The sequence below is a fragment of the Accipiter gentilis genome, chromosome 33 (genome assembly GCF_929443795.1).
Source record: "Accipiter gentilis chromosome 33, bAccGen1.1, whole genome shotgun sequence".
Classification (NCBI taxonomy): Eukaryota; Metazoa; Chordata; class Aves; order Accipitriformes; family Accipitridae; genus Astur; species Astur gentilis.
The window spans coordinates 13,542,439-13,568,916 of NC_064912.1; the positions used below are offsets into that span (position 1 = coordinate 13,542,439).

At 43.9% G+C, this 26,478-nt stretch overlaps 1 protein-coding gene across 1 annotated transcript in view; it reads left to right on the forward strand.

Annotated features, from left to right (window-relative positions):
• Positions 1–23,235, forward strand: part of FAM20C (FAM20C golgi associated secretory pathway kinase) — a 59,700-nt gene extending 36,465 nt beyond the window's left edge. Inside the window, 7 exon segments of the mRNA XM_049791324.1 lie at positions 8,423–8,515; positions 10,305–10,420; positions 18,581–18,761; positions 19,366–19,475; positions 21,034–21,115; positions 21,211–21,270; positions 22,084–23,235. Coding sequence (XP_049647281.1) covers positions 8,423–8,515; positions 10,305–10,420; positions 18,581–18,761; positions 19,366–19,475; positions 21,034–21,115; positions 21,211–21,270; positions 22,084–22,336 — 895 coding nt within the window. The 3' untranslated portion in view covers positions 22,337–23,235.
• Positions 23,236–26,478: the final 3,243 nt, after the last annotated feature.

Below are 26,478 nucleotides of genomic sequence, written 5' to 3' on the forward strand. Positions count from 1 at the left end.
CTTGCACACCTGCAATTCTGTGTGCATGTGCTGCCTCCCGCACAATCAGCGTACCAGTATGGATTATATAGCTCCCACTGAGCTCCCTGCGCAGAGGGTAGGCTTCTTTAAAGCAAGGTATGAAGAGCTGAGCTTCTAATTTTGGAAATACACACTTCGGTCCCCACTACTGACCAAAAAGCAGCCATGCGTGTCATTACAACAGAAGCACCCCTGTACACAGCTTACAAAAGCGGGTGTGAAAAGCCCCTTTATTTCACTTACCGCAGCACTCGGTGCTGCTTTTCAGTAATAACCGAGATCAGCCTCTAACCCATAATGTTGGAAAAACTCACCTCACCTCAAGTATTTTCAACTTACTTGCTCTCAAACACTGTGCCTGCCTCTTAAATTTGAGATGTTTGTGGGGGGCAGGGAAAATACAGGCAAATATTATAAAGAATGACCCTACTTGTCTGGTCAAATCATGTCCAGTACCAGAGCAGGCAGTATTAGATATTGCTGTATGTGTTGGATTATACATTAAGCACACATAGAGACATCCATCTAGGGTTTGGTAGCGCTGGAGCTCACCTCTCTGGTTTTGTACGGCTTACCTGCTTTGTAACAGCCTTTCATTTTGCTTTCTTTTCAGCCATCTTCTAAATAACAACAACAACAATAATAACAACTAATTAACGTAAACAACCTGGGAATCTGAGCTCTGACCAGGCTGAAAGTGCAGCTCCCAGCACAGGGACCCCCCCTCTCTTTAGCCGCGTTTGCTGGGAGCGGGAAGGGGACTGCTGGCTGTCGCGCCGAAACGCGCGGGTGGGGAAGACATCCTGACAAATGTGCTTACGCTAATATTTTTTTTTCCATTTGCTTTTCCCATGGTGACAGGCAGCTACTTACTAGGCAGAGCTGGAAGTAATATTCTGAATTGCTGAAGGAAATTTTCCCAGTTGATCAAACTCTTATGTGTTTTGTGCTGATCAAAGATTCTCTTCATGTCTTATGTATCTGAAAGCGCAAAAGAATGAATGAAAAAAAGAGCTATTCTCCTGTGCTGGTAGACAATGAAATGATGATTGGTGAGATTATGCCCTGACTTTACTGTCAGCACAATGTCAGTGAAGGCAACAGTATAGAGAGAGTACATTTCGAGATATTAATACCGAATCCAGAACACTAGAAAGAACAGAAAAGCCCCAAAGAAGGGGAAAATGTCTGGTTTTATTATTATTTTTATATTTTAGTGGAGAATAAAATGAATCTTTCATATTCTTAGATCATATTAGTTACCCTGATTATTCATCCCTTCATATCATATCTGCTTGTGTAGTCAGGAGTGGTAACTCATGTTTTGCTCAGGTGAAAATCTGCTTTTACATTTATGTATATCTATCTACATCTTGTGCATGGGGTGGCAGGAACCTTTCACTGGTGCTCTTCCAAGCAAGGGACTGGTTTTGCACAACTGCCCTGATCTATGTAGAGGAATCAGAGGTTGCTTCAGTGTCTTCTAGAAACAGTGCTGGTTTTAAGGGGAAGGCCTAAAGTAGGCTTTCAAGGCTTTGGGTTGGTTGAGTTTTTAATGAATTAAGAATAAATGAGTTGTGCTTAGTAAAGAAGGGGTCCCTGAGCTGAGGAATCTGCAGTCTTAACGGTGTTAAGGCTTAATTCCCAGGTCTGGGCTTGGGGATGCTCTTTTCAGGAATGGGAGCCAGTTGTTCTGGTGTGTCTGCCTTCCTAGGTTCTGGCATGTATTCCTGCCTAGGAAAGGCACTCAGCTCAGCTGCAGCAAGTCTTGCTGGGATGGTTGTGCCTTGATCATGGAGCGAGGAAGAAAAGCGAGATGGGAAATGGGCAGAAAAGTAAGGCCAGCACATGGGGACAAGGAGGAGAAGGCTGTAGCCGTGGGCTTGTGAAAGGACATTGAGAAGGTCACGTTATAGCGACGTCTGTCAAGAATGGTTTAGGTATAGCTGATCTTGCCCTGGAGCCAGGGGATGGGTTAGGTGACCTCCTGAGCCTTTTTTTTCTTTGACTCCGCAACTGGAAATGGAAAGCAAAACCACCTTAATGTACTGTTTCCCTGTGGATCTTCTCCCCCTCTTCGCCCCACTATCCTCCTGTGGCAGGTAACGAGATATTTAGATATACAAATGCTCTTTTGGAAGCTTATTGTCATTCTCTGCATCAGAAGTTTATGATTTATATTAAGCTAACTGGTCCTTGAGCATGTGCTGTTGTCAAGCTCTCTTCATCTGCTCGGGAGAAAAGCACTCCGGGGCTGGCATGCAACAGCATGATCTCGGTATTTATCCTTTTGGCGGTTTGCTAATTATTCCTATTGCTATCACATCCCTGTGTGAATTTCTGTCTTTCTGCCACAGTAAATATTCTCTCATTTTTTCTAGCTGCAGAACTGCTACTTAAACGGGAGAAGCCTGAATATCCTGCAGAGGCCCATATTGTCATTCGGATGATAGCGATGAAACGGGCCAAACATCCTTTCTGTACCACTTAAATTGCATGTCTTTGCATTCCTGGATTGGCCACTCATTTTCTGGACCGTATTCTGCTCTTGTAAACAGCTCTTATCGTTCCTGGGAGTGCTCTTTGTAGCAGAACACTTTGATAAAGCCAAAGCCATCAGCTGCCAAGACTCCATAAGGAGTCAGAAATAGGCACCAGATATCTCCGCTACTGTAGATGTAGCTGCTTTAGCAATATCATTTATCTTCCTAAGGACTTACCAAGCCACTAAAATGTATTATAAAATTAAGTGGCATTTTTTCCACCTGTTCTAACTGGTGCCAAACGCATCGAAAGCCCTCCGGGATGATACGACTCTGCATACAAAATCTAAGTACCCTCCTAAGGACTGCAGCTGCCTCTGAGACATCATTTTTTTTCCATGGGCTGCCTCCTTCACTTAGAATAATAAGCTTTAGATTATCTCAGGGCACTCTAGATGCCCCCGCTGCACAATCCAATTTGACATAAGGGTTGCGGGGCGGCGGGGAGGAAATCTTGCAAGCAGACACCGGACTTTCTGTCTGAGTTTCCTACTAGTACAGAGAAGAACTTCACAGGCGAGCGTCGGGGAGATTTCATGCCTGTCTGTGTTGGAAGAAAGGCTCTCGGACTTGATGGAGCAGCTGTGCTTCAGTTGCTTGCCGGAGCAAGGGGCTGCCTACAAAGCCCCACCGTGGCGCTTCCAAACGCAAAAAGTCCCCAGGTCCCTCGCAGACCACAAAGTCATTGAAACAGCAGCAAACTGCTGAGTGGTAGCCTTTTAGTCTTGTATTAACTATATTTTATCACTCAGGTAGCACTGCATATTAACTGTTGAGCCTGCAACTCGGCTCCAGGACAGGTATTTAAACACCTTAAATACTCCCCTAGGAGAGAGGAAAGCTGCTTTCCAAAGGAGAAGAATAGCGACCTATAGCTGTGGGTAGACCCGGATAATCTCCAGTTATCTGTTCCAATAGCCAAATTACGCTCTTGTCAATGTTAGTAGTGTCCCTGCCGGTGCAATTACCATACCTTGTTGGCCTGTTCCGTCTTTTAGCGATTTTGCTGCTGCCGAATTTCCCTGGCTGGAGAGGGTCAGGGTCTCCATCTGCAAAATGGGCTAACCCAAGCAAACCCACTCCCTGCTGTGGCAAAGCTCCTTGTTGTGATCCATAATCATCCCTAATCCCCGTGGTTGATTCCCCTGATTACGTGTCAGAAACGGAGCGCAACCTATTTAAAAGGAGCTGTTTTCAAATCAGCGGCACGTCCTTTGATTAGTTAAGGTACACGGGGGGGTTGACGCAAAAGGTGTCTCTGAAATGTCTCTGGACTGCGGCATAGGAAGGCAGCATGTGTCTGTCAGGATAACACTTGACTCAGATTGGGATGTTTGCCCTATTTTCTAGCTTTTTGGCTGCTGTACAGATAATAGGACCCCTCCAGAGCGGAGGAAGTCTGGCATCGAGGCAGGATTCTTTCGAGTAATAGATGGCCCTAGTGGGTATTAATCCTGGCAATTTAGGCAGGTGTATGCGAGTGATCCTGGAGACTAAATATAGATTTCCAAGTTAAAAGTTTAGTTTCTGTAACGGCATTTTCTGAAATGCCAGAGAGTCTGCAGAGCCTGCAATCTCACTGTGGTGATGAGGTTCACGAATGGCAGGAAGAAAAAAAAAGGCGAGAAATTATTAATGTTGGGTTTTGGGTGATGTTTACAGAAACATTTAAGAAAAACTTGAGGCTTTGCAATTATTTCTGCACACAAATCGCTGTGTTGGTTTATCCAAATACTACTGAACACCAAAACAGGTCCCAGCCATAGCTAGGATGGAGCTGACTCGCCAGATTTATTCCTGACTCTCTTCATTTATCAGAGGAGCTTTATTTCTTGTATTTGTAAGCATGACTTGCTTTTCTAGCCACAAGATGAGATCACAGTTGCATCTCATCTTGTGTCAAAGCAAATGTGTCCCTGTCCTGTTTAAAATCGTTCTTTACTTCCCATGTTTTCTCCGATTTGTGCCATGGCAGGGAAATTTTCATGGACTTTGATTTCCCCTTAGTTCTTATTTCTGCTCTACTAGTCTTACCGTGCTGATTTGTCTTTTCCTTATGCTGTAATTGGTCTGGTGCCACTGTGTAATTTTTAAGTGTGTGCAGTATCAACAGACCTCCATCTGTCTCTCCTCCAGAGCTTCCCAGCCTGCCGTTATAAATATCTGCCAAATCCTTCTCCAAAGAGAGATCACCAGATTCCAACTGTTTGCAAAATAAGAGCTGCTGCCAGAAATCCTCTCCCACTGTCTGCAACCTGTGCAGAACCTGTCCCCTGCACGTGGTGAGCTGTTACTGCTGGCACTGAGGAGCTCTGACCATTGCTTTAATTTATTGTCCCTCAGAAGCGTACCCTTCTGCGGAGGTTCGGCATATTGGTCTGATTGCTTAAATATCTCATTACGGGTCATTTTATTAGAAAATAACCTTCAATAGCCGTCAAGTAATAAAACCAAAATAACTTGAGGGTTGGGGTTTTTTCCCCTTTAAAATGCAATTCTGATTTAAAACATGCTGTGGGGTGGGTCGGTTCCAGTGTCGGTTTAGAAGATATTTTACTTGACCTGGAAGGGACTCAGAGTGCGTGTCTGTTTCCCAGCCTGTCACTTAGAGACTGAGGGCCAGCTACCACCATCTAAAGCCAGAGTAACTGATAGGACTTGCTGACCGTACGTCAGAGTTTGATCTTCCATCTCTCTATACATATACACAAGACTAGATCATTAGAAGAATTAGCACCAAAGCAGGCAATGCATATTTAGATTGTGCACACTGAAAAATAGCAACTTTTTTAACGTGGATAAAATAAAATCAGGTATAAACACATTGGATAGAGAAAAAAATATAGAGTATGATGTAGGTGCCCTTTTAACACTGTTAAAGCCGTTCTCGTAACAGCCCATTGATTCCATTGCTGCAAAGCTGTGTTAGGCTCATGTGGCTTTTTAAATTCAGTTGTGTGCCTTAGACTATGATCATCACACAGGTTAGTGTTTGCTGGCAGTACGGCAGCTTACTGTGGCTGAGGAATTACCAACGAATCTCTTTAGGTGCTGCTGCAGACATCAAATTAAGAATAAATGTATGTTTGAAGAAAACTCTTGCCAGCTAAAGTCAGATCCAAGGAACAAGATTCCTGTTCTATCTATGGGATATTGGAATAAGTCAGCAGAAAGGATTGTTCAAGGTTATTTCAGAGGAGCGCTTCACGTTTGGATCTGCTACAATTTAGTTCTGCAGAGCTTTGCGAAGGAACATAAGGAATGTAAAGCAGCTTGGGGGTTTCAGAAATCCTCCTTCCAGTCTACATTCAGAATAACCCAATATTTCCAAGAGACAGAAAAGCGGGTACCATACTTGTCTGACATGGGCATGGACCGTGGGGACTGTGGCTGGAGAGCGGTTTTCTGTAGATAAGTAGAGGGAAGCAGCTGCAGCACCAAAGAAACTTGGGAGTTTGTTTCATAATGTGTAGTCAGGTTCAAAAAATACCGGTATTTCCATTGTCTAGATTGCACTGTGGATTTGGTGTCCATTTTTGAAGGTTTTAGGACAATCAAGTTCACGATTTTCTAGGAGGGTGCACTACCACTTAATAATACATTATGACAGGAGAGAAATATGTACAAACAAGTCTAAGCCTGCAGGACAGCTATACTTACTCCCAAACGAATAATATCCCCAGCCATTGCCGGGGGTGGCAGGGAGCAAATAGAAAAGTGAAATTAGAGAGACCGGACTATACCGGCGGTGATGTACTGACTGCCCGGCGTGTCGAGCAGGCAGCGCGGAGGAGCTGGGCCGGGGGTATAGCTGTGCTTGCAAGCCTGAGATCTAGCCCTTATTTAAGTCTGATTTTCTGGAGCAAGATTTTCTTGTAAAGGAACATCCGCGATTTGTTTAAAGTCTTTGGGAGATAAAAAGCAGATGGCATTGATTAGCTAATTAGTAATATTTTCTGCAACTTTTCAGCTGTGCTGATATGCGTAAAGTTTGCAAGAGCTTGGGATGAATCTTTCTCTCTTAGATTTGTTGAAGAAATTGAATATTTTAAAATCTGGAGGGAAGAGAAAGTTACACACAAATGTGTTATTTTCTGCCCAACGGAAATATGTTAATCTTTCCCTTTGAATTTATATTCAGGCCTCATTTCTTCGTTTTTGAGGGGAATATGCACAACGAGGTTGCAGCTCTCCTAGCTCTTGTCTTGATTTCATGGTGTATTGTGTGACGTGCCGTAGGTTTCTGGCTCTCCCGTATTCCTCTTTGTGGGCACGCTCCTTCCATTTTTGCATTTATTATGGCGACAAAGCGAAATATTTTTTATTTTATGCCAGGCTCACTTTTAGCTTGCCTCCTTGTGAACCCTTTGCAGCCACAGCAATGCCCTAGCAGGACTTCTGCCAAGTGTTGGCCACCTCCGTGACCACCACTATGACAGTGGTCAAGACTGTTTTGGCCAGAGCATCACTGGGGTGTTGGAGGCCCATCTGACGTTGAGTTATATTGGACACAAGTCAAATATCTTGATGTTGTCTCTATGATGGCAATTTTTCATCATTTGGGGCGAGATAAGAGTACCTTGCCAAGATATTAATGTAAAGAAGAATGTCTGAGAAAGGATATCTGCCTTTCAGACCCTGCTGGTTGCATAGCAAAATCTTTATATAGCCAAAACACCATGACACTCATCTGATTTCTTCAGCAAGGTAGATGTGGGAGGACTCACAGGCAGATACCAGTCCCGGTAGTCATGGTGGTCTTTGTGGGAATAGACACAGCTTCGTGTTCCCAACAAGCCCCATAATTAGGGCTTGCTGCGAATTCTCTGGAGGTTTGAGCTCTGCACCTGCACCACCCCAAAGCCTTTCATGCAACAAGGTCATGGTGCAGAAGTTGTATTTTAATTGCCAGTGTGTAGCATGGGTGACGCACGAGCTGTCAGCTGGCCACCTGTGACAGCGGGGAATGAGAAAGAGCTTTGTTTTCCTCTTCTGGGGAGCTGTCCTCCCTTGCAGATGCTCCACGGAACAGCTTTACAGTGCTTATCTCCTGTTTAAGCCTTCAAAATAGGGCATGATGCGGGTTGAGGTGGGACCAAGACACGGTACTGGTCAACTGCCTGAGTTGTGCTCCACCAAAAGGCATCAGGACTGGAAATTGCCTAAAGTGAGACCAGGATTTTCTCCTCTGTTATATAGAGCTTTCTGTTTTCCATGGAGTTCAGTGTTGAAGCTTTGGCCTTTCCATCAGAATGACATTTTTTATTGGTTCTTAAAACTGAAGAAACAACAAATTCTGCATCCTCTCTGGAGCACAGTCTTGTTAATGTTCTTTGAAACATGACATATGTCGTGGCCGTCAAACTGCAATGATCCCATTTTTTCTGAAATGAGAAAAACATGTCACTTTTGGCTCTACGTAATATAAAAGGAGAGTCATATTTTAGATAGGAGCTGCATGGCTGCCAAAGATGAAAGAAAAATGTTATTACTTTTGGAAGTTTCATAATTACAGTTAATGATAATTTAATGAAATGACATTGTCTTCACCGCTATCACTAATGAAATGTTTGAGAGTGATAAAACAGATCTTGTTAAATAGAGCGGGAGTCTTGAGTGGAATAGCTTTGTGACAGCAGCCTGCATGCACAAGTCTTGAATTCCTATTTTTTTGTTACAGTAGTTTAAAAAAGAAGAAAAAATGAAAGCTACATGGCAAATAATGCACACATGAAGTATTTAAAGGCCTTCCATTAAGCAAATGATACTGAACTCCTGAATAACACGCTGATGACTGAGTACTGCTCCTTAGAAATGCTAACCCTTCATTAAAACACTTTCCTTGTTTTTCTTTGCAGACAAACCAGAGAACAAGAAACCCCACCTGACTTTTTTTATTTCTCAGACTATGAAAGACATAATGCAGAAATAGCAGCATTTCATTTGGACAGGCAAGTAAAATGGATTTGCATTAAAAGAAAAGTGGAAATATTGTGATAAGTTTCTGCACTTGGCCAGCCCTGTAACTGAATTACTTTTAAAAGAGGGAAAAGTGGAACAAAGGTGGGCAAATGCCAAGAATAAATGAAATGGCAGATGATGAAAGGGTAGATTAATAATTAGGAGATGTGACTTGCTCTGGGAATGAGAAACCTGACAATAAGTAATTCTCAAAAAGAAAGAGAAATTGTATTGAAGAGAAGCGGAGAAATGGATTTCCCCTGTGATCTTGAAGTGCATATGGAGGGGACCCGTCTCCCGGGGAGTACACCGCACAAGTGTGACAGGAGTCTGGCTCACCCCGTTAGCTCCAGGGCACGCAAATCCGAGCGAGACGTGGGGAACGGGGTGAGTATTCAGAGAGGAATAATTGAGATGGGGAGGGAGTTCTGGTTTCACAGCAAAAAGCTGCGGCCGTCCCATAATCGGGAGCGTATTTAGGCCACAAGTTAGTGGGAAGGAGAGGGCAACGGTGGGCATCCCATGCTCCCGTTAGCTGAAAGTGTCCCCCCAGGCAGAATTAGTGCAGGGTATGGTGGATACCCCAAGACTGGGAAGGGTCTGCAGCCCTCTCAGCCTGCCCAGACTATGAGCAGGACTTAATAATAGTGATGAATTATTAACGGTATGGCTAGAAACCAGGGCATTTCACAGGCTGGGTTAGAACTGAAGCATCTTTCACGCCCGAGTGCCAAGAAACATCCTTTCAAAAGCTTGAAGCTTTGGAGCCACAGATTATTTGGGGGTACTTGTAGTATTGCTGCCTTCTGGGTTGATGGTTAGGATAAGAGAACCCGTCAGCGGGTGGCACAGGGTAGACTTGCCATTAAGAGCCATCCTGGTCAGATCCTTCAGGGGTCTTCTCTATTTTATTGTTGTTGACCTTGGCGTTGATCCCTTCTGCTTTATATTTTATATTGCCATTTTAAGCAGATGGTGCTGTAGGAAAAAACATTAATGGAGTTCCTGCAGGGAGGTACGTTAAATATCCACACACTAAGCAGAAAAAGCAGTTGCTACCCAATGTAGAAAATCTTATCAGCAGACAGTGGACATAAAAATCCCACTGTGGGGAGGCTTTGTGTGGGGCCTTTGCTCTTTTACTGTATCTAATAGCACTGCTTCATAGGCAGTTTTTAATGATCTATTAAGGCGAGGAAGTTTGGGGTAGGGAAAGGCTCTTCACCTAGCCTTTGCCCGTGGGAAAATTTTTCGTCTCAGGGAGATTGTTTAGGTTGGCATAAGGGTATTAAAACAGAGAGGAGCAGAAGCAAATAAATCAAACAAATACTAAGACTGCCAGAAAAAAAAATTATCATTAGATGGTGTTTATGGAAGAAAGAGGCTGAAGCCCCATTCCTCAAGTCACTTAAAAAATTGGTGAGCAAAATGCATGTTATAACAATCCTGAAGTAGCACAAAGTCAAAAATAAGTTCTTACTGTCTCTTATTTCTGGAATTCTATGTGTCTTCATTTTTTTCATGGAACAATGTGTCCCCATACTCTTCTGTATTTTGCATCTGCTCAATACTATGTAGGGAAGTCAGAGCTGATCATATTCAGGACATATTTTGTAATATATTATACAAAGGATTATCCAGTTTAAAGTTGATGGGCTTTTTACTCCTTAAAGACCACAGATAAATGTGCCTTCAGAGTGTAATGAACCTTCCTAAAACCTATCACTATCACTGTATTTTAATCCTTTACATAAACTATCTCTTCTCTTTCTCTTCCAGGATCCTGGATTTCCGTCGCGTGCCACCAGTTGCAGGTAGACTGGTTAACATGACGAGAGAAATACGAGATGTTACTCGTGACAAGAAACTGTGGAGAACGTTTTTCATCTCACCAGGTAGTCTGGGAAATAACTCTATACTCTTTCTATGCCGCCGAACACGTACTTAAGGGAACAATGTGTAGATTGCTTAATTGCTCAGATATTTCTAATAGAACTGTCTTCTAGACCTTTGAATAAAAATGAATGTGGAGACATAGCCTACAAAGAAGACTTTATTGTTTTGAATTGAGTGCCTTTTCCCCTTGACAAATTATCCACAGAGACAGGCTTTTATGTTCACAAAAGCAATGTATTCAACAAATGTTTTATGTAGAGCAATTTCTAAAGCAATTTCTTCTGTTGCTCTCAGTTTACCCAAAACCTTATTACTTAGCCCATTAGTTATTTAGACTTTTTTCTCTACTGCAGTGTGATCCGTCAGTTCTGTTGGTCAAATTTCTCAGTTTTGACTGGAAGACCCAAACCTAATTTTCTCAGAGTCATGTACTTCAGTTTTTATTACAGCAGGAGTTTGAAAAAATCAAGCAAACAGATGTGTAACATATCCTGCTTCCAGCTCAAATTCTCTGCTGGGCAGAGGCCAGAGTAGAAGTGACCTGAATTGTTCCCAGTCCTCGTTCTTGCTTTGAGGGCTGACCCCAGGAACCGATACCACTCTCTACTACTCTTCGCTCTTTCACATCTGGTGGCACCAGCCAAAGATGGAGCTCCACAGGGTGAGAATTTTACAAGCAGGGTAAAACCATGCCCTGCTCACCAGAATGTACAACTGGAATAGGCGAAGATGGGCAAAGGGTGGGAGAAGGTGGCGTCATCTCTGTTTAGCATCTGGGATGCTGAGATGGAGAAATTAAGGCTCTGAGTTAAAGGCACAAAAATACATGCTTAAGTATGTTCTTCAAGAAAAACTATATAGGGAAACATTCAATTTAAAGCATGTAACTGTGTTCCAGTGAGCTTAACTCATATTATTTCAGCTGCGTGCAAATGTGCTTTGCTGAACTTGGGCTGTGACTTGGGTAACAGGCAATCTGGAGCAGAAATCTCCGGAGATCTCTCCCTTGCTCTGTGTGTGATTGGCCAGAAGCTGTTTATCCGAGATCCCTAAAGTCAAGATCCAAAGACTTAATTACAGTTTCTTCCGACATAACTGTAATTTATTGCTGTTAGCTAGGAACCAGCCCTGTCATTGCAGAGCTTTCTCTCTTAAAATGTTTATCACACTTTTGTGATCACCAGTAAAGTCATTATTATGGCTGTTATTTTTAGCTTCATATTTATGTTCAGCTCTGCAGGACACAGTTGAGCAGACAGTTATTTATTCCAGTAACTTCACTTGTAAAACCCATTACATAATTACAAAAGATTTCATCTCACCCCGTGTTATGAGCGCTCCAGTTTTACATGTACAGTCGTGGTGACAGTGGTGACAGTACATGGTGACAGCGTTCACCAAACCTGATGTGCAGACATTTCTGTGTGCTCCAGCTGGGCACTGGTGCCTCGGTCACTTTCTCTCCCTCTTCTTCTTTGTTTCTCTCTGTCTACATTTATTTTTTTTTGCTTGATTTTTTGTAGGCAAACAATCACAGACAAAAGATGGCAAAAAAATCTTGTGACTGTTTATGTGCACAAGGTACTTTGGTTCCTTTGAAATATAAGCCATTTTATTCCCATTTTAGCAAGTAAGACACGGATTAGTAGGTTTGCTTGCTTTTTAGTCTTCCCAGGTTATATATCAAGGCTTAGGGCTGAACTTGAGTGATTTCTGAGAATTATAAAACTGCACTCAAGTACTGAGCAGCTTAGAGCAGCCAGAGCACGGCAATGCGGAGTTAAGGCTGCCGGTTTGGATGAAGATCTTTATCTTGTCATTATGAAATTCTAGACATCCAAGGGATGATCCAAGCATAATCCTTTATTCAAATTTATTTAGAGGCCTCAGATAAATTCAATTAAAATATTTGATTAACTATGAATCAGGCTTTTCTGAAGAATAAAACGCTTAAGCAATTAATTTTTCTTTCAATTTTACATTTCCTAAATCAATATACTTTGCTTAAATCATGTTGGTTACTTGTCAGAGTTCTTCCCTACAAGTCCCCGGTTTAATTAGTCGGATTCTCATTAACATATGCCCAACCTCCGTCTTGTAGTTCATACTGACCTTAAGAGGCAGGCATTAACTAATGCTTAATGAAAAAAGTAATAAAGGTCCTAAATTAAGCATTTAGAAACAAATTCACAAACCTGGCAGGCAGCTCAGGCGGCAGATTGAGGGCAGAAAAGGGAAAAGAGGAGCGTGCTGGGGTGAGCCCCGTGGCCTGGGGAGGTGAGCATGGGCAGGGAATGGGGAGCCTGGGGACGACGGGGAAAGGCTCGCTTGTCCCCTCCGGCAGGTGAGGGGCAGCAAAGTCAGTTGGTTTTGGGGGAGAACTGGTTGCAAAGCTGAGAAATTGAGGTGTGACGTATAGATAGTTGCAAGAACCAGTCTGTGCCCCTGCATTAAGCTCTCGAGGCCCCTCTGGGACTCCCTTTCAGGTGGTCGTGTCTCTGCATCTCCATCCCCAGCGGTGCTCCGTGGCGGTTAATGGTCACGGGGACGCGTGGTGGCTGCTGGCAATGTATCCCTCTCCGTGCACCCGTATACATCTCCAAAATTAAACGAGCACTAAATGTAATTGATTTTATAGAAAGCTCATCTCCTCAGGCTGGGAGACCACTGTTTGCAGCGCAAACCCTCAGAGGATAAATATTGACGACGCTCATCAATACACCATGTTATTCCCTGGACCGGCGTAGGGATGTGTTGGAAGAAACCTCACTGCATTTCCACGCCTGGGCCATCTCACTTGTCCCGTCAGGTGTGGAAATCAGGGCCGGGAAGCTGGAGGCGGTTGTAGCTTCAGAGCGGGCTGCGGAGCGACATCCCTTTTTCCATTGGGAAATCGTGATGGCTGCGAGCGGGCAGGTCGGCCGATGTGTTAGGCTGCGTTCAGAGAGAAAGCAGATTGCAGAAAAGTGCACTTCCAGGCAGTTTGGACTAAACGTGAGAAATGGAATTAGGTCAGTAATTATTTAAATGAATTTTACATCCTTTGCAGTAGGGCAGGCTGCAGTAGCCCTGCTACTCTTACAAATGAATGGTAATTTGCTAAGAAAAAAGAGACATGTTAATGATGTCAGCCTTCGTTTTGGAAGTAATTGAGGCAGCAGCTTAAAGAAATCAATGTTACACAGCTAGTAAGCACTACATTTTTGTTCATATTAGCCATTTCCAAGGGATTATGGATTTTTTTTCCCCTCTCAGCAAACAATAGCAATTCTGAATTACCTATTATTTTGAGCAGGTAGAAGAAAGATCTTTTCATGCATTGCTGTAGTAAATATTCAGGATTCTTTCCAGTACTCCAATTGCACAGGCTTGCTAAATGTCCTCTATTAACAGTCATGCAAATCTCAAGAAAAGAATTGCTCTGCCAAGCAATTTGCTTTAAGGTATCTCCACTTGTTCCTTTTCTTCCTGAGAAGAATTATTGTTCAGCTATCGGGATGACGCACAGAGAATGTACAGATGAGTACACAGACACTCTGGTTCTTAATTGTTGTAATTAGTTGGAGTTTCGATCACCAGACCATGATTTTTGCATGGATTTCATTACGAATCGTATCCATTCATCCTCAGATAATGAAAATCAGACATTTGCAACACTGCTTGGGATTCTCTTGCCTCTCTAGTGCTTTGGGGAAACAATTTTGGTTTTTAATGAAGCAGGAGTTTGCAAGTTGCAAAATCGCAGCATTTGAACATTTCAGCATGTATAAACATCCCTCCCTTTGTGGTTTGCCAGCACTGGTGCTGTTGCCATTTCTACCCGCTCTGCAGGAGCACAAATTCTTGGCGGTGACTTCTTTTGCAGGTGTACTTAGGGACAGGGGTGTGTACAGAAACACCCGTTTCGGATAAGAGAGGAACATACGGGCTGGGCAATTTTCATGGGAGCAGAAGGACCGCACTCCAACAGGCCTCATCTCCCCTTTCCCTCTTATTTTTGCCTTTGAAAGGCCAAACCCTGCTCTTAGCGTGGGATTGCCAGCGAAGCACTGGGCTTGTGTCTCTAGCTGGAATTTCACCCTCAGCCTGCTGTGCAGAATGTGGGTCACCTACTTAGGTTTCAAAGAGGCTTGCTACTGCACCTCGAAGTCTTAATTGAGAACTGTGTTCTTCTATATTTGGTACCTTTTTTTTTCTGCATTTTTAAGAAACCTTAAAAATGAATGTTTCCCCAGAAAATTGAGGCTGCTTCATCTCACTGCCTGTATATAAGAACTAGGATAGACATATCAGGATGTCTATTCTGTATCAATCAAAGCAGTTAATTTCTCTAATAGTAACGTGAGATACAGCATCCTTTCATCTCCACTACCCCCAGAAATCGGACGGGAGCTGTGGAGACCAAGTACCACAGGTCTGAGCCCACAGGGAAAATTAACAGCCGGCAGAAAAAGCTTTGCCATTGAAAATAACTTCTCACCAAGAAATACACTTGCGGTTTTACTGTTTTTTACCGGGTTTTACTGTGGGTTTTTTTTTTTTTACTGTTTTTTTTTTGTAAGTTTGCTGTCTTAGTGACAGGATGCATCCCGCCATCTCTCGGACTCCCATTGCAGGCGATGGGGGCTCTGTAGGAAAATCAATAGCTGGAGGAGCCCAGCAGGAGCGGAACGGCCCGGCGTGGTGCAGGCAGCACACGTGCTAGCTGTGTCACTGCAGCAGTGAATGCCATCACTGCCATAGCCCCCGAGCTTTCCTGAAGATTTATCTGGATACGAATGTGTGATTACTGTCAAATGATTAGTCCCAGTTGCTTTCGTTGACAATATGGAGCAGGGTTTCATTGTTCCCGAAGTTAAATTCAGAAGCAAACTATTAAACACAGTATTTATCTTCCCACTGTGCAAAATGCTGTGTTTAATATAATTCCTTCTTTGAAAGGTCAGATTTACATAGTGAGCAGCAGAGGCTGCGATAGCGCGGGAGGGGCATTGCTGGGCCATTTGCTCTTCACAAAACTGTTACGGTGGCAGATAACCGAGCATCAGCTTCCCGCTGCCAGGTGGAAGTCAGGTCATAGAAACCCTTGAAGATAAATTGTCTCAGACGATCAAGACAAATCTGGGGGGGGTTCTCTCCCTCCACAGGCGAGCGGGTAATGCTGACACAGGTGAATTGGAGCACAAGCCCCACTGCAGCTTCAGATCACTGGAACCATAAACCCTCGCTGCAGCCCTACCTTCCCACCGAGGCAGCAGGTGCCCAGGGAATAAGGGATCTCTTTAAATCTCCTAATTCTTTGGTGCTAGCCTGTAGCAAGCAGCATCTGTATGTGATTTCTTGTAAATCATCCCTTGTGGCAGCCTGGAACCCCTTGAAATATTTTGTCCGCAGTAATTCTTTTAAGGTTATAAATCACAGATGTTTCTCCCCAGTTTTTAGTGGCTGAGAATATCCCAACCTTCCTACCAGCCCAGTATGACACCACCCCCACCCCCCCCCCCTCCAGTTTGCAGGCTGCCTGCAGCTGGCAGTGCTGCCCACAGGTGCTTGGACAACTCTTCACTTTTCATCCTGAATTATGGGCGAGGTTCACAGGGAGGCATGAAGCCCTCCTGGTTTTGCCGGGACGATCAAAGGTGGAGCTGTGGCACCTGTGTTAGCCCTCCAAAAGCTGTGCCAAGTCCAGGCTGTGATAGTATTTTTGAAAAGGAAACCCATGAGAGGTTATAGACTGCAGGGCAGCACGCCCAAGGCTTGCGTTAGGTTGGGTTTGTCTAGATGTTGACTTGATTTTAGACTAATGAAATGAGTGAGTCTGAAGGAGAGCCACTGAGATGGTCCTGGAGCTGGTGCATCTGGTGTACAAGGAGAAGCTGAGGGTTTCAGACTTTTTTAACCTGGAGAAGCTGGCCTGAAGCTGTAGCTTGGACTAGGGAAGTCCAGAGACCTTTCCAACCTGAGTTTCCCTAACCATGATTGCTCTTTTCCCATCCAGTTTGTAAAAAGGTTTTCAAAACTTCACTCTCAGCGATATGAGTTATATTCCTGAGTTGCTTGAAAGGAAAAATGAGTGGGATTTCTGTTTAGAAGTTAATAGGCATACTGTGTGATAGGCAGTACCAAGATTTGTGCTGGGGTTCATAGGAAATAGCCAAGCTGAGTGGCTTATCAGCCAAGGACATGGTCACTTCTTAGCTCATGGGAAGTCTCAAACTACTGTTCCTTTAATTCAAATGGTAAGGGACTAAGTATGCCTTCTATGTAAGAAAAAGCTTTTAAAATAATTTTTAAGAGAGGATATTCTGCCTGGTAAAATGCTTTAAAATACAAAATTAAAAGTATAGACGTGCTGAGTGCTCCCTCCCTTCCTTTTTTAATTCCTGTTCTTCACTTTCTGTTCCCTGAAGTACTTTTCTTTCAGTAATTGTCAGCGAGGTTTTTGACCACAGGGTAAATATTTCTGGACTGAGTCAGGATGTATTTAACTGGTATGAGCCAACCCTGTGAATGTAAATATACAGTTCGAGTTGGAGTTGTTCCTGAGCACAGAGAGATGGGTGGCCCTTATGAGTCAGTCACAACAGAGGGTTTCAAAAAGGCTGTGTCCAGAGGAAAGTAATCACAACGTAATGGACAAATCTGATGGCCATCGACAGAGGCTTGGAAATGAAGAACTGAGGCAAACCGTCAAGTAGTAACACACCAGCCTTTTAGTCCAATTTCATGACGTAATTCCAAGGTTAGCAGTTGGTCTTGGATAATATGGCTAATTAATACAATCAAAAACATCACGAGACCTTGCTCTTCCACGCTCTCCTTCTCCTCCTTCCCCAGTCGCAGCTCTTTGCCCTGTTTCTCCCTCCCTCCTGTTATCTCCGTAGCACCGGCACCGGTATCACTCCCTGTTCTCTTGACTCATCGTCTCCCTTGCATTGCCCACCGGCAGCGTACCGTCTCCGCTCGGCACTTTGTCACCCGTGGGTTGGGTCTGGCTTGGGGAGGACATCAGGGTGATGGGCAGGGAGGCGTGCTGCAGGGCATCGCTGCCGTGAAAACCCCCCGGCTTACCTTTCCAAGCCGCGTGGTCTTCTGTGGCAGGCAGAAAAATCACCTCCCTCTATTCACCAGCCCTTCTTGCCTCATTTATACTGATCCTGCCCAAAGGGAGAGTAGCTCAGAAGCGATATTCGAATTTAGGGGCCTTGTGGGGAACGAGGAAGCAATGTGACTTCTCAGCTTCGTGCATTACCATAAGGAAAGGGCACAGTCTTCCTCTAATGACATTTTACGTGCACAAAGCAATGTCAAAAGAGTTGTAGCACATCGACAAGACGATCAGCATTGTGCTGCTGTTCTTGTTCATGGTCCAACGTTGGTGGGGGTTGAGGATGAGCTGCTCTCCCACCTTCGGTGAATTCATGTGGGAAGAGGGTTCTTGTAAAGAGGTGGGTGTTCTTGTTTGTACAGAAATATGTGGAGGCAGCTTTGGGGAGGTTTTAAGGTAACGCACGCTCCAAAACCTGCTGCAGGTTTTTTTTCTGTGGTTGTTGGAGTAACTTGATGCGTGGAGAAAGAAATTTGTGTTTGAGATGTGTGCTGACGGAGTTACATCTATGCTATTTCCACCCTCCACACACACCCCCACATGAGTCTTCATGGTAAATAATTCTCCTTAGTAAAACTGCCAGTTCTTCTCATACCAGCAAGTAGATGAATGAAATGTTGTTGTCTCTTCTTAAAGAAACGAGCCAAGATTTTGAAAGGTGACTTAATTTTGGGCACGTGCCACTTGTTTAGCTGTGGCATTTGGGGTTCCAGCCTGGGGTAACAAATATATCCCAAAGGATGTATCAGTCTGGGAAAATGAAAGGAGAAGGGAAAGGATTTAAAAAAAAAAAAAAAAAAAAAAAAAAAAAAAAGATTGGTTTTCTGGAATATAAATAGACTGGAAATAGTCACAGAGAGCTCAGCATAGGGCGTGATCCCAGGCACTGAAGTGAATGTCTTTCTAGTGGTTTCAGTGGAAGAAAACTATGTGTGGTAACGGCGTTTTGGGTCCGAGATTTATTTCTGCTCATACATACATCAGTGCTTTTGTAAATTCTTGAACACTAATTTAAGGGTAGGTTTTAAAACTCTTTTCCTTTATTTGCCAGCCAACAACATCTGCTTCTACGGGGAATGTTCCTACTACTGCTCAACAGAGCACGCCCTGTGTGGAAAACCAGATCAGATCGAGGGGTCTCTGGCTGCTTTCCTACCCGATTTGTCTTTAGCAAAAAGGAAAACCTGGAGAAACCCTTGGAGACGTTCCTACCACAAGCGCAAGAAAGCAGAGTGAGTAGTGGTGAGCAAAGGGTACGCCAGCTGCCAAGGGCGAGAGGAAAATAAAGCGCTGCTAACAGTTACTGCCCTTGCCTGATCTGAAGCATCGAGGCTTAGGAGAGCATCTGCATTTCTTCAGCAGGTCCAGCTCCTGGGAAGGGACAGAGTACTTACACTTGCCAGAAGCTCCAGCTTATGGTCCTGAAAGGACCTTCAATGGCATAATTCCCTCGTGGGATAGATACCTCCAGTGGCTTTGACAGGATGCAATGGGACCTGTCTAAGTCCTATCCGAGAGAGAAAGATTCACTGCTATCAGCAGCCCTAAACAAGTCTCAGATGTTCTCATCATATGACTGATGGTGCAGCTGGTCTCCTAAATCTTTAAGCTATTAGCCAGATAGTTTTCAATCTTGTGATTTTCTTCCTTTTTCATCAGTCACAATCTTTATCGGTTGCCTGCATTACAGGAAGCAGCCTGAAGAATTTGCTGCCTCTACCTGACCCTGCCCTCAATCGAACGTGATGCAACTAGATCTTTGCAAAATAACATTTTTTTGTAATACTCGGTAAGCTTTGTGTGTCGCATAAAATATCGAAATATTGGCTTTTCCAGATGGGAAGTTGATCCAGATTATTGTGAAGAGGTTAAACAAACCCCCCCGTATGACAGTGGGACCAGAATTCTGGATATAATGGATATGACAGTTTTTGATTTCCTAATGGGTATGTTTCATCTCTTTCAAAAATTAATTGCAACATTTAATTAGAATAAGAACCATTTCTTTCTACGCCGCTCTGCATAGCTCAGCAGTTTGCTAAAGCGTGGATGAAGCTGCATTTACTGTATGTGCCGTTCTGGATGATTATGAGAAAATGCAGATTTACATGGTTATATATTCCCATCAGTGCAGATTAAAGGAACAAAGATGTTCAGAAATGCAGGGTGCTGATGAACGTAGGTCAGGCTAGTCTACTTCACAACAGTTAAGGGCTTCAGAGTTTGCTTTAGTGAGTGCTTTACCATTGTAATGTATGGCTCCTGGATGCACATGCAAGGGCTGTTCAATTAAGCACATTGTTCTCAACCTGCAGTAGTACTCACTGCTGCTTGCTCTATAAACTGTCAGAGGGGGGAAGAAAAGAAGTATTGCTTGGTCACAAAGGCAACTGTGGTATGTATCAGGGAGGTTTTTTGTGTTTATGTAACCTGACTGGAATAAAATAATTATTAACAAGCAGCTAATAGTCACCTATTCCAAGCCTGCTCAGTGGTTAACACTGAGACATTCTCTTATGAAACCTGTTCTGCTGCAGCTAGTGTACCTGTAAGGTGCCAATATCCATACTTGATCCTTGGACACATGCCAGCACGGACACATCCTCTGCCATTGCCACTACTGAGATTTCTGCGATAGGCTGCAGCAGAAGAGGCCAAATCACAGCTCAGGAGCCATATGTGGCATCGCTAAGTGGCTCAAGACCCCTGCCATGAAGACAAAATTCATAGTTTGGCACCAGTACTCTGCACATTGACCTTTAGAAGCAGATCACGCCTCTGCCTGCCGTGGGTGCCCAGAGCTGGTCAGCTGTACCACTGCAGTAGCATCCTGATCCATATGTTAGAGCCATAATATCGTTTTGGCTTTCCAGGCAGCCAGAAATTTGGACAAAGTTCTTACTAGAGGAAAAAAAGGATCTTTGGTCGTAGTTCAAAAAGTTTAATACAATATTAGCAAAGTCGTATGGATTAACGTCCCTGCTTGAAGGATGCGTTTTCCCCTCCCTAAGCTAAATCTCACACCCAGCACGTGTACCATGGGTGCTTTGCACGCCGTACTGACCCAGCGCTGGAGTAGCAGAGCTCGTTTTCACCAATGAAGCTCTGCTGGCTTAGGACATAGCTACCTCATGGATGACCAGGCTCCCCACACAGTTGAGATGCCATCGTACTTGAGAGGGATTTCCTTGGCACACACCAGGAGGGGTTGCTGGAGGGTGGGAAGGTTGGGTTTGTCTCCTGATGGGTCCTCTAGTGCTTAAGTATAAAAGTTTGAAAAGCTCCCAGTGGTGTAACAGCCCATCTTCCAGTATCGTGTCCTTTGGGGTTTCCACAGTAGAAGCAAATATGCTCAGTAGATCCATTGCTTTCTCCGCCCTACACAGCCATCGTGTCTGGGGAGCACGGGGCTTCTCACTGAACCGTGGCTTTTGTATTATCCCGGCCTGCGGGCTCAGCAGCAAGCCAGAGTGAGAACGGTCTTTTTTTCTCTTTATTCCACAGGTAACATGGATCGACATCACTACGAAACCTTTGAGAAGTTTGGAAATGAAACATTTATTATCCACTTAGATAATGGAAGAGGGTAAATACCTTTAATAATCTTTCTGCAGAAAAAAAAAGAAAAAAGTTAGTCTTTAAAACAGTGTTTGTCATGCTCTTGCTCTTATCTTTAAACAGGTTTGGAAAATATTCCCATGACGAACTTTCCATATTGGTGCCTTTAAACCAGTGCTGCAGGTACGTTTCACCTCTGGAGTCGTTTCCCTTTTTATACAGTTGTTTCCGCTAATAGGACTGAAATGTTGAAGTGAATCTTTTATTGCATACCACGGAGAGGAGGAGACGTTATCATCCTGCCCGGGGAGCCTGACCTGAGCGAGCCCTGAGCGTTCGCACTAACACGTTAAGCGCTTTGTTGAGATCAGGACCTTGCAGGACCGTGGCTGTGAGCTGTTGTGAGAGAGGCTTTATTAAGACAAAATACACGTCCCATGGAAGTCAAGTGGCGAAACTTAGCCCGGCTTGTTCAAGAGCTTCACGACGGCTTGCCCTGGTGCCCATGGCCAGGATTTTCAGAGAGGAGAGGTGATATTTAGAGTTGCAGCTTTGCACAGCTGAGCTCTGCAGGGGCTCTGGGCGTCCCAGCAGGGTGGACTAGCAGGAGCCCCCGCTGCCATCGCCCGTGTCCCACCTCAATGCCACATGCGCCGTGCGTGTCGTTGCCAAGATGGGCATGACGCTGTGAAAGCTGCACCAGGTCCAGCGGGTGCCGCAGCCAGCCGAGGAACACGGAGGCTGTCCGTACTTGACTGTAGAGCGTGCTCCAAAACCTCTCCACCCCTAAGGGCTCCCAAAGATCGCTGGCCAGGTGACAATGCCAGCCGCTCATTAGGACTGTGACAGGGCCTGGTTCTCATCATTTCAGATCACATAATAAGGTTTTTACACTATTATTGCTATGCTGACTGTATGCCTTTTAGCCCTGTCAAGATCAATAGTGATGAAAATACTGATTTGCTTTTTTTTTTTCTTTCTCCTTTTTCTCTTTAGAATAAGGAAGTCTACCTATCTGCGATTACAGTTGTTAGCCAAGGAGGAATACAAACTCAGTCTCTTGATGAAGGAATCTTTACTAAAAGATAAAATAGCTCCCATTCTCTACCAGCCTCACTTGGAGGCGATGGACAGGCGGTTGCGGATTGTCCTCAAGGCTGTTAGTGACTGTATAGAAAAGGATGGTTATGACAATGTGGTTGAAAATGACTTTAACGCTGATGTTAACACTGTTACGACCGAGAGGTAGTGAAATCGCAAGACTACGTTTTTACCAGCCAAGTAAAGAAGTTTCAAAGAGGAAAAAGAAAAAAGAAGTCTTGCAAAAGACTGTATATGCCACTTTGTGAATTCAGTGAATTCAGAAATGAGCTATAATTGTTCCCAAAGTAGGTAAAGTGTAGACTCTGCAAAGGATTAGTTCATTAAGAAAAATAAGTCTAATGTGATGCTTTTCGTTAGTTCCTAAAGAGAGATTATGAAAAGATTCAGAAAATACTCAGATCATTGACAGACAACAGTCTGATAGCAAAACACCTCCTGTCCTTTTTGTATAGAAAGGAGGCCTTTACTTAATATTTTGTATTTATATATGGTATATCTATGAAACCCCAGACCTACCTACCAAATTTAACTAAGAGGGACGGCATAGTTTTGTGACTCACACTTTATTTGTGGTGACGGTCCACTTAGTATTTTGTGTTAACCCTTTAAGTGCTCTAATCCACTGTATCTTATTTAAATTGAATGCTTTTTTTTCCCAGCTACTCAGTATTTAAAGGGTTAAGGCATTATGAACTTTTAAAGGCAAAAAATAATAATTATTATAATAATAATAATAAATACAGTGGTTACCAGAAGGGAATTTCACTGATTGTGCATTGACAGGAATACTTGAATGTTGGTTTTACAAAGTGATGTAAAATGACAAGTTGTACTATTTGTCCATAAGGAGGTGGCAGCTCTTATCTTTCTAGACTATCATAGCTGAGCTGCTACTTTTCAACTTTGCTTTTGATAGTTTTGTGTAAATATATACATATATGGGTAAAAAGCTGCTTTCAGCAGCTCTAGGCTTACTTTTGCAGCATTTTTGTGGAATTGTTTGCAACGTGGTAAAAGTGCAATAAAGATATGGCAAAATGTGTAGCCGTCGTGTCTAAATGGATTCATTTTCCACTGGAAATCTGGTTCAGAGCAAAGCTGTGCACACCAGCCAAGTATTCCAGAAGCAGTTGTTTAAATTGTCATCCCCTTTCGTAGCAACAGCAAATCGAGCTAAAGTAGGGAATTGGTGATTAATATACATTACAACTCAGATAAGGACCATGGTGTTGAAAATGGCTAATCTGTCATATGAAAGCATTGTTTTGACGACCATTTCAGCATCCCTTCCTCTTGCAGTTATAGCTGTAGAAACAAGCTGTAGAGCAACACCTCTAAAAGATTATAGCTTGACACGCTGCCCAGAGGATTTAGATACACCAGTGCCTCTGGCTTGGGTAGCAAAAGCCCTTGTACAGCCCAGAAAATCTCAGCCTAAATGATCTAGAAACACGGTATTCTTAAACAAAGAGTTCTGAATCATGTTCAGCTGAGTTCCTGTAACACGTGTGGAGACTTTGAGCCCAAAAGCAAGCTATAAATTGAACAAGTAGCTGTATTTGACTTGTGAAAACATGGTGCGGTACAGAAGGAATCCCTCATCGCTCTTTTGGGTGAGGAGAGAATTTATTATGACAATATTCGTCACAACTATAATTCAAAGCTGTCATTTGTTTCATTTTATGTCTTTCTTCTCAGGGACTTATAAACATTTACTTTAAAAGCTTGTAGCCAAATAGACTAAAATGTAGGGATTTCAGCATATTAAAATTATGAATGAGAAAAAAAGCTGCTATATAGTCTCATTCACTTCTTAGGTTGATATATTATCACCAAAAAAACATGTCTTTTACTATTTTACTGCCCATTTCAAGTTCCCATCACTCTGACATACAAAGACAACAGAACATTCAGATTATACAACTGTCCACGAACTTGGAAAATTTCTGTGTTACCCCATCGCTTTTTTTTTAGCTTTCCAAGACCCACCTGTGGTAGCAAAGACGTTCTCTGTAATGCAGCCCTTGCGCTGCAACTCTCTCTCCCCATCAGCCAAAAGCCCCAAAACATGGGACTGTAAATGGGTGATATTATCCTTGCTTTATCCTCAGTGCCTGGCTGTGATTTTCCTGCCGGCGCAGCTTTTTCTCACGATGAGATTGTGCCAGGAGAGCAGACAGGGGCTATAAAATCCCCTTTGCGGCACAGCTCTGCTCACTGCTTCTGGGCTCAGGTCAGCCAGGGGTTCTGGAGCTGCAGACCTGGCTTTCTTTTGGAGAGCAGCGCTTGGCAGCATCTTAGCTCAGAGAGGGGCAGATAAGAGTGAAGGTCTTTGTTCTTTAGGAGCTGGGTTGCAGGTCAGGAGCTCCTGGCAGGCCAGTTCAAGATGAAGGTCTCTGTAGAAGGCTGCCTGGTGCTGTCAGGGATATAAACTTACTGTTAGGAACCTGATTCTGAATTTCTATAAGCAGAATTAGTAGTGTTTCTATAGAATAATTAACTAAAGGTCACTTAGCCTTGCCATATTGTAACCAGCTCTGTAGGGTCTCCAGTTTCTTTCCTTTCCTGAACTTTGAAGCTTCCCCTTGCAAGCCCTGTGTTACAGCTTTCTAGACCTATAAAAATTCATCTTGTTTCCAGGCCTAAATTAGACACACAGAAAAGCTGAAAGGGAGCCTTTTCTTTGGCCTGAGATGCAAGCATCTTGGAAGAAGGGAGGTATGGGAAAGGTTTCCTTTCCTCTGTGACTCCGATGAGAAATTGGGGTGAATTAAGCAGAGCTGAGCAGTTCAAGCCTAAATACACTGCAGGGTGCTCAGGTAGTGAGTGGCAAGAGCTGAGTTCAGGCCCTTTGTGTGGCCGGGGGAGCTGAGGACACGGGTCTGATCTGGAGGATATTGCAAGAAGTGGAAGGGCAGATTAATTAAACAAGCTGCGGAGTCGCTTCTCAGTGTCTACCAGGAAGCTCTGGTGTGTTTGCATTCATGCTGCCAGGTAGCTAGAGCTTTGACTCATACTGATTTGCTGGGTATTTGGGAAGGGAGAAGAGTTCTCGCCTTGTTCCGCTCTTTCTTTTTTTTGACGTGGGCAGGGGTGAGTGGGCATGACAGATGGGAAACAGGAGCTGGGGAGTGAACTTGTGGCTCTGCCTTTCAGCTCTTGGGGCTAACACAGCCTCGACAATAGCTCTGTACAGCCCAGGGAGGGGCAAACCTCCGCTTTTGGGGTGCGTCTACATTGCCCCAAGACAGAGCTAGCAGCTGGCCCGAATTTCTTCCCCTGAAAACCTCGTGGGTTTTGGAGAGCCTTTAGGCAAAGGATGCTGCTCTCCTGGCTGAAATGCATCCTTCTACAGGCAATGAGAGCTTTCCGAGCTCTCTCAGCAGCGGGTGCAAATTGAGGGTGCCTTTGCGCAGGGACAGCTTGGTTTTGGGGGGGTCTCGTGGGGGGGCACAGGGGGTTTGGTGTGCAGAGGTCGTGCACTTCAGCACGCACGTGTGGCAGCAGATTACCGCAGTGTGAGACGATGGCTCGGAACGGGCTGTCATTGTGCGTTAGGTCAGTAATCCGTGAACTAAGGAGGATTAGCATGACGCGGTGTAACATCTCTTTAGGAGTCCTACATATCTACCAGACAAAAAGATTCGCTCTAAGAAGATAAATAAATGTCAGGATCCAATTGGTTTGTCTCCAAATTGCAAAAAAGGGTGTAGCAACAGCACCTAGACAATAACATACCAAGAAATCTGCAGTAGTCTATCAGGGGCATAACATGCTCAGCACAATAAATAACAGATAAAAATAGACAATATACTTCTAAAAGCACCTAATTATAACTGTATCTGACAGCCTAGAATAGCCTACTGTATTCTCCTGAGTAATTCACGAAAGCCTCATTTTGTTTTGCTGTTCTTCTGTTATTTAAGCATCAAAGGAAATTCACACAAATTAAAGAAAAAACTTCTCATTGTTTGAATTAGATATCACTGTTGTGATCAGCAATACCGGGTAGAGCCTGTGATGTGTATACAAGCTGGAAGCCTGAAGGAGATTGCAATGTAAGCAACAGCAAAAAGCATTGTGTGGGAGGAGGGAACCTGGGATTTCAGCCTGACTGTTGCCTTTGGGCGCTGAACTGAAAATGAACTTGTGTTACGTGGGCTTTAGAGGGAGGAGTGTCCAAAGGGTATTCTCGTTTGTTCTAGTCGGTCTGTACATGGTATCTATAGGTCTGAGGGGATCCTGCTCTCTTCCATTGCAGCAACAGCATCGTCCCCTTAACGCATC